Source organism: Nicotiana attenuata, chromosome 10 (assembly GCF_001879085.1).
Source record: "Nicotiana attenuata strain UT chromosome 10, NIATTr2, whole genome shotgun sequence".
Lineage (NCBI taxonomy): Eukaryota > Viridiplantae > Streptophyta > Magnoliopsida > Solanales > Solanaceae > Nicotiana > Nicotiana attenuata.
In genome coordinates, this window is record NC_031998.1 from 19,662,981 (window position 1) to 19,671,193 (window position 8,213).

Consider the following 8,213-nt stretch of genomic DNA (forward strand, 5'->3'; position numbering starts at 1 on the left):
GACGACACGCAAGCTCTCATGAAAAGTATAAAAACATTAGCGTCACAGTCAAGCACAGATGTCACAGTCAACATCAATTATTCAAAACCCCTTTAATGGAACAAGATTAAAACAAGATTAATTAAGAATATGCTATGCGGTCAGACCTCTCTATAGCAGCATCCTTATATAAGGATACTTCACTATAAAAGCTATATTTTTCCGGAACCAAATTTCATATTCTATTATAATATATGTTTTCTATAACAGCAATTCGCTATAACATCCAAAAATATCCGGAACAAACGAGACTGTTATAGGAAGGACTGACTGTACAATAATACTTAAAGTTAAGAAACTCATGACTCGACAACCATTAACACGTAAGATGGTCTAAAAGAATTGATAAGTACGATTCCTTAAATTATTCAAAAACGAATAAATAAAATTACTCAGAATTTAAACTTTTTGAGCCTTCAAGACTTGAAAATACATTATAGCAAAAGAAAATTACATAATTTAACAGCAAAATTTCCTCCTTACTTTCCACTAATACTAGTAAGGACTAAGGACAAATCTCGTTTCAAAAGAAACTTCACTCTCCCTCTCATAAACTTATAATTTACTATTTCTTGGATTTTGTTCAGGTAATTTCTTTGTCTATTTCCCCTATATAGACATGTGAAAAGACGAAAAAAAAAAGCCTGGACATGTTCTATAAGCTTGACTCATTATTTCAAATGAACATGGGCATCATATATGTGTTTGTTTACCTATGACTTTTTCTCTTGTTGTTTTTGGTGTTGTCTTACCAAAAGTTCAGCATATAACAGCTCATTCCAAGCATCAGGTACACCAGGGAGGCACCAATGGCTGCAATCTTGATATCTCCATTGCGATTTCCTTTCCTTGTCTGTCAAATTCGGTTTCCTATATATCGATGGGTGACCGTCTTTTCTATAGTCCGACATTCTTGTGATATTGAGATAAGAAACTTGAGTTTTCATTCCTTTGAAGACATTTTCTAATACTGTCATCTTGGATGGATACGGGGTCAAATATGTGTCGTTCTTTATTGGCTCAGTTTCACTGTCGCATGCCCCGCCAGAATTCCATTGCCCGCCACTGTGAAAGAGTTGTATATATTAAGGTAAATGGTGATGAAAACAATGATACATGCTAATAGGAAAATCAACAACCAGGTTATGACATTGTTGTTATCGATGAATATTAATTAAGTAGTCGCAAAGTAGTCATAATAATAATAATAAAGAACAGCAGCTATCGACAAATAAATGTGAATTGGTTTCAAATTTTGTTAATATTACCTGAAATGAGAAGCAGAATAACCTCTGAAGAGAACAACTGTCTTCTTGGGATTTATATGAGCATCGACCCATCTCCCCCATGTTGTTAACGCTTTTCGAAAGGCCTCAAGAACATTTAGTTGGCTGTGCACATGACTTCCTTCTTGATAATAGTCTTTCCTGAAATATTCAACGATTTCAACATCGTTTAATCTACCGTTATTTAAGAGTAAACAACTTGATTATGTATGTCGAAGAACACAACAGATTTTACCCTAAGGAAGTTTTCTCATGAGTCCACCAGTGACCGGTGTTAAATACTATGATATCTGCATTTTTATACTTATCAGCCGACTCTCCAATCAAATCAAGTCGAAGCGTTTCCTTCTTCCCTCCTTTTTTATCTGCAACTTCCCATTGTTGAACCAAGAAAGGAGACACAAAGAACTCCACTCTGCATTTATACTCCTGAAAATTTTACATATCAACAATGAAAGATTTTATAAGATTATAAACATAGGATGATGAAGTCTAATGCTACAAATGAATCTGGCTACATCAGACAACTTACTTCAAATATAAATGAATACGAAGCTTCTGTCCTGAAATGGTGTCTTCCAAATTCTTCATAAACCTTTTTCTGATCTTTGACAGAGTTTCTAAGAATGCAAATAAGGGATTCCCACATATTCCTATTGAGAGAATCACCAACGAACGCCAGCCGCTTTCCTCTTAATAATTCCAGCATATGAGTGGCATTCAATCTGTCAATAATTCCAAAATTCCACCATAAGAACAATTAATCATTGAATGTTGCAGCAGCTTATTTATACCAAAGATACTAAATTCCCTATATCGTTGAGCCGAGAGTCTCCCGGAAACAGCCTCTCAACCCTTTAGGGGCAGGGGTAAGGTCTGCGTACACTATAGTCTCCCAAGACCTCACTAGTGGGATTTTACTGGGTATGTTGTTGTTGTTGTATACTAAATTCCCTATATCAAGAAAACATAGCACATATACCTGTAATGATCTGCATATACATTACATAATTGATGAATGAGATTAACTTTATCAAAATGAAAGGGGGTCATAGTTTAGTTACTGTCTTACTGACTAAATCAAATTTTACATATATCACAAAATATATAGTAGAACTTGTCACACTCCATTAGCAATAAAACTTCTTGAGTACATCCAAAATCTAAGAAGCACAGAATCTTAAAAGCCTCATATTTGCAGTTCAATCATCAAAATAAATTCCTAATTAGAAAATGTTAAAAAAAAAAAAAAAAAAAAAAGTTTAAGAGCACATAGATTGCACAATTTACCTGGGAAGACTGCAGGCCTGGGGCTTCCATTTCATCTTTAAGTAACCAATATCAGGCCTACCATTGACAACACAATTGAATTGCTCATCAATAAGAGAACAAGAACCAGGTTTGTACAAAGGATAAGACTCATCTGTAACCCAATTCCCATCAAAGAAATCACAATTCAACAAAGACTTAACCAAATCTTCATCTCCTTTCTTCATTGACACATCCAAATTTGTCCCATTTCTCTGCTTCTTCGCCAAAGAAGAAGTGAAATTTTTCTTCACTTCCTTCTCTATAATTCCCTTTTCTCCATTCCCATTTGCACTTTTGTCCCCAGAAGAGGACTTTGGTGCTGAATTTTCAGTCTGATTCACATTAACTGGAGACTTTGTAGCCTCAATTGTGCTCTGATTTGCCTTCAAAATTCCAACTTTATCATCAAAATCCTTAATTTGAGTCACATTCAAAGGAGAGTTGGCAGCCTGAATTGTGCTCTGATTTGCCTTCAAGATTCCAACTTTATCATCAAAATCTTTACTTTGAGTCTGATTCTTCAAAGATGATAATTCTTTATTACTCAACACAGAGGAATTTGTTGGTATAGTACTATTTACATAAGGCTTTGAGTCCAAAATTGCACTTTGATTAAAGGGCTTTTCCAAGATTCCAACTTTATCATGAGACTCGTTATTCTGAGTATGTTTTTGACCAATTGATGGCTCTTTATTCAAATGGGGTTGCTCAAATTTGGTGTTTGAAATAGTTGGAACATTATTTGCAACAAGATTCTGAACTTGCTGTGAAGATTTAGGGAAAAGGTTAGAGAAAATTGAAGAGAAGTGAGATCTATAAGTCCCATCTTCTTCTCTGCTACTGCTTAATGAAAAAATATTAGTAAACCATGGAGAAGAAGAGTTATTAGGATTAGGAGTAAAAGCCAAGAAAGTGGTGACAACAATGAAAACAAACACAAAACCATATGCACATGCAATACTTCTTTTGGTTTTGACAATTGACAAGTGAGTTTTTAAGTCTGTAACCAGAGTTCCACCATTAATTGGTGCATATTTTGCTGTTTCTGCCATTGGATTTTTGCAAGAAATGAAATTATAGATCAAAATCTATTGCTGCATAGGGGCAAAAGAAGAAGAAGAAGAAGAGTAAATGGTGAGTGTAGAGTAGAGATAAGAAAGCAGCAGCAAAATCATAATGGAGAGAGAAGGGAAGATTTTGGAAGTATTGGTGTGTGGTATGGACTCTTTACCAATGAGTAACGGAGAAAACACCCATCAAATTTAAACCTGAATTTGTTATTATTCTTTTAATATCTCATTTAACATAATACATAAAATACTTAAATTTACAAAATTAAACAAAAAAGTTCACCCACTAAGTCAGAAAAAAACCAGATTTTTTTGCCTATTAGAGCAAAGCAGGAAAAAATCTTTAACTGGGATGTATCCATACAAAACAGGAAAAAAACTTAATGAATGAATCTTTTGATTTAGTTGTGAAATTTTATGTTAAAAAAAATATTTAATGAGATGTTTTTAAACTTATAATAATATTTTAAATTCATGAATGTTCTAATTATAATTTCACAAAAACTTCGTGTAGGGCAAAGTGAAAGGCGTCGGCGTAGTAGTCTCAAAAAAGTAAAAGTTAGTTTACCTTTCAGAAACTTATCAACGTTGTGTTGACACTTTGAGTAAAATGCCACTTGTTTTGAGATTATTAGCAGGAATACCACTGCCGGCTAACATCAGAGAGAATTTCGGAGACAAACTCTAACAACTAGATGAAGATAGCATTTTAAAAGGAGAAAAAGAAAAAAGCAATTTAAAAAAGAAATTCCAGATCTCATATGCTTCCACCTGTATATGTTGGGTGCGGCTCTGGCTTACTGTGCGGTCTTTTCTTTGTTCTCTTTTTATTTGGAATTAATTAATGTTTTTTCTTCTCAATATTAATATTATATAGATGTACCCAAATTTTGGACGGCAATTTTTTTTTCTTAATATGAAGATTTAAAGCAAACTTAATATAGTTTGTTTGGCCAAGCTTTTAAAATCAGCTTATTTGAAAAGTACTTTCTTAAAAGGTAATTTCAAAAAAAGTCTTTTGGTAAAAAATTATTTGTATTTGACTAATTAATTTAAAAAGTATATTTAAGCAGCGATTATCGTTTGACCAAACTTTTTAAAAGTGTTTCTAAGCATAATTTTCTTAAAAGTGTTTTTAGAAACAAACTAATTTTTTTGCTTTTTAAAATTGGTTATATTTCTACTCAAAAATATTTTTTAAAGATTTGCCAAAACACTTTAACTTTATAAAAAAAATACTTTTGACCAAACATGCTATGTTTACCGGTAGATCTCCAAACTTTTTACTTCTCTACAGCAAGTCATCCTCTCCAAACATGGATCCCTCCTTAATCAAATCACATATCCCACCGGAACCTCCAGATAAGCACAACCAAATGGATATAGAATTAATCCAACCAACACATTCCTATAAGGAAATGCTCTTAGATAAACCGGAGAGCCATCAAACCGATTATTACGAAGATGATTCCCATTCAAATACGGAGATCGGTAAAGGGAAAAACATAGAGGGCTCAATCCCCCTTTCCCATGATGATAAGAAGCGCCTCTATCTTCCATGGCGCTACTCTGTAATCATCAAGGTCTTTAAGCGAAAGACGCCACACCATTTTCTTCGGTCTAAACTAATTGAACTATGAAAGCCATCCGAACAGTTAATCTTGATTGACCTAGGATGAGACTTCTACATAGTCAAATTTAGTTTAGAAGAGAATATAGTTAAGGCACTCCACCTTGGACCTTGGTTCATCTCAGGAAATTTCTTGTTTGTGCGGAAATGGGAACCCAAATTCATTCCCAAGAGGCTACCCTTACATCTACTGCCATATGGATCCGTCTTCCACAATTACCAACAGAATTCTACGATAAGGGTATCCTAGAAAAGGTTGGAAGGAAGCTGGGCAAACTATTAAAAATCGATCAGTGCACTTCCTCTACTCTCAGGGGACATTATGCTCGTATTTGTATTCAAGTGCCCCTGGAAACCCCAGTGGAAACATCGGTCATAATAGAAGACCATAAACAGGCAGTGATTTACGAAAGAGAAGGGACCATGTGCACATATTGCGGCAGAATTGGGCATACTTCAGTAGGTTGCAATTACCGGCCCTCCACACCCAAAGCAACTCAAGAAACACAGGAAACACAACGGAGAAATGTAGCACAGTCGGAAGAGAGTGAGTGGAAAACTGTCACCTTTCCAAGAAGAAGGAAGCAAGGGCTAGCAAAATCAAATAATAAGAATGATACAGGATTGAATAATCCACACCAGGCTCCACAGGCGGATCATATACAGGTAAATTTGTTCGATGCTAACTCAGGTAAATTCCTTCAAACTCAATCAGTGCGTTACAATTCAAAAAAAGTCAACCCCACCCCAAATTCGAAAAATAGGCTCAACGGCCCAATAAACAATGCAAGCCCCAGCCAGCCACAACGGTTGACCCAACAGCGATCACAACCCAGTAAAGGGACCCAGCCCAGTACAAGCGCCAAACGAAAGGCGGGATCGGGGCCCGATGACTCCACTGACCCCAATCATGAAGTCCTCGTTCAAGGTGCCACTTTGAGCCCAACTACCGAGGTCTCTCATCTCAAAGATGATGAGAAAACCAATGGGGCCAGTCTCTCTTCTCCAAATGGGTACCACTCCGAAATGGAAATTGTCAGCCCATCTAACCCCCCAAATACACTCACCTACGCTTCCTCTACCAATTCCTCTGAAACAATCTCCAATGGAGAAATCTCAACAGTCACCACCATCAATCAAGTGCCCTATCTGGTACCCCTTCCAATTCCAGATGAAAAAACCCAAACTGTTAATTCCAATAGATCCACAATTAATGACCAATCCACCCCTAGTTCCGATTACCAGTAACCCCTCCACTGACCGAGATTTGACGCTGAAGGGAGTACTGATGGAACACCAGTCCCTTAAGATAACCCCTCCCATTACCCAAAGCACTAATGCCAAGAAACACAAAAATGGAAAAAGATCAGACATCAATTATCATCTCCTCCCTCCCTCCACCACCGGACCACCAACCGGCTTCTTGGTTGGAGGTAGCTCTTCAGGGCCAGGGCCTCTCCTACAATTTTACCCTAGGCAATCAGAATGTGACTTTGATTGTACAAAACCCAGCCCACTTAGCGAGAGTCACCGTGGAAGCGTTGAACAAAGCCCTAGCGGCCTTTGGTCCTCTTCTATGGCAGTCGATGGTCAACAAGGACAGCAACTCACCGATAACTGACCCTCAAACCCTCAGCAGTCAGATGCTTCAGACATTCCAAACCCTACCATTCTTCCCAAATCTGACGATGGAGGATCTAACGGCGGAGCCGGTATTTGTAATGATCGGCCGCCAAACTCAAGAAATACCATCATCTTCTGTACCAAGAGAGAAGAGCACCTCACCGCCTCTCCACAACATCAAAAAGGGAATCTCCAAGGCCCTAGATATCCTCAAAAAGAAAAGCTCGCTAGAGGAAGATGGAGCAATCTATGCCTCACCACGAACAGACTCGCTTCTATTGGACTCAGTGAGAGCGATAGAGTTCAGTACAGAAACCAGCGAGGTGATAGTGGTTCTATGTCCCAGATCGATGGTCAAGTGTGGAATGAGTCTGGTCTCCCTCCAAACACACGATCCCATCAAGCCCCTGTTGAATCTGACCCCAGTACTGAGCCTCAAGAGGAAATCCCCCCCATCTCCAACAAAGTGTCCGCAAGGACCAAAGAACCCTCAAGAGGGCCCTCACCAACCACCCCCAACGCCTCTGATGAATTACATCATATGGAATGTTAGGGGTGGGAACAATGCCAATTTCAAGAGGCATTGTTTAGAAATGGTGAAGATGCACAAGCCTGCCATGCTCGTTCTGCTTGAAACTAAGATGGCAGACCACCAGAAGTTGGCACAAGAGCTCCAATTTGATATGATCATACAGTCACCGGCAGTTGGTCTCTCTGGGGAATAGTGTATGTGGAAAGAAGATTGTGTGACTGTTGAAGAGGTGGCCACCACCCCTCAAGGCATCCATGCAATGGTAAAGGTGAGTCTTAACCACCCTCCATGGATCTTCTCTTCTATCTACGCTAGCAATATTTTAGCGAATAGGAAGCTCCTATGGGAGAACCTAATTACAATCTCCAAAAATCTCACAACCAACTGGTTTGTGGGAGGAGACTTCAATGAAGTCTTAAAGGCCAGGGATAAATTTGGGGGCAACCCCATAACCCTTAGCCGCAACAATCTATTCTGTCAATGTATAAATGAGTGTAAACTTCTAGATCTAGGCTACAAAGAGAGTAAATACACCTGGTCTAATAAAAGGTACAGTAATAGAACCTTGCTTATTCTGGAAAGAATAGATAGATGCTTTGCTAATGAAGGCTGGATACAACAGTACCCTGAGGCTACTGTACTGCACCTTCCTAGGACCCACTCAGACTACTGCCCCCTTCAAATTAATCTGGTAGAGTCTCCAAACAATAATCTGACAAGGC

The 8,213-nt window shown here is 38.0% G+C and overlaps 2 protein-coding genes across 2 annotated transcripts; one reads left to right on the forward strand and one right to left on the reverse strand.

The window, feature by feature from the left end:
• Window positions 419-3,883, reverse strand: LOC109233119 (protein trichome birefringence-like). The gene is made up of 5 exons (XM_019398890.1): window positions 2,616-3,883; window positions 1,858-2,050; window positions 1,561-1,754; window positions 1,308-1,466; window positions 419-1,104 (listed from the first exon to the last, which is right to left on the reverse strand). Exons 1-5 carry the CDS (start codon window positions 3,686-3,688, stop codon window positions 753-755), a joined length of 1,971 nt encoding a protein of 656 aa, XP_019254435.1. The 5' UTR covers window positions 3,689-3,883; the 3' UTR covers window positions 419-752.
• On the forward strand, window positions 5,484-6,584 carry LOC109233621. The gene has a single exon (XM_019399502.1). The coding sequence runs from the start codon at window positions 5,484-5,486 to the stop codon at window positions 6,582-6,584; it is 1,101 nt and encodes a 366-aa protein (XP_019255047.1).

Coding starts and splice junctions, on each gene's coding strand:
- LOC109233119 (XM_019398890.1), bottom strand. CDS start 3,688: ATGGCAGAAACAGCAAAATATGCACCAATTAATGGTGGAACTCTGGTT. Junction 2,051..2,615: donor CAGGCCTGCAGTCTTCCCAG/GTAAATTGTGCA, acceptor AATTATTGACAG/ATTGAATGCCACTCATATGC. Junction 1,755..1,857: donor CGTATTCATTTATATTTGAA/GTAAGTTGTCTG, acceptor TAAAATTTTCAG/GAGTATAAATGCAGAGTGGA.
- LOC109233621 (XM_019399502.1), top strand. CDS start 5,484: ATGGGAACCCAAATTCATTCCCAAGAGGCTACCCTTACATCTACTGCC.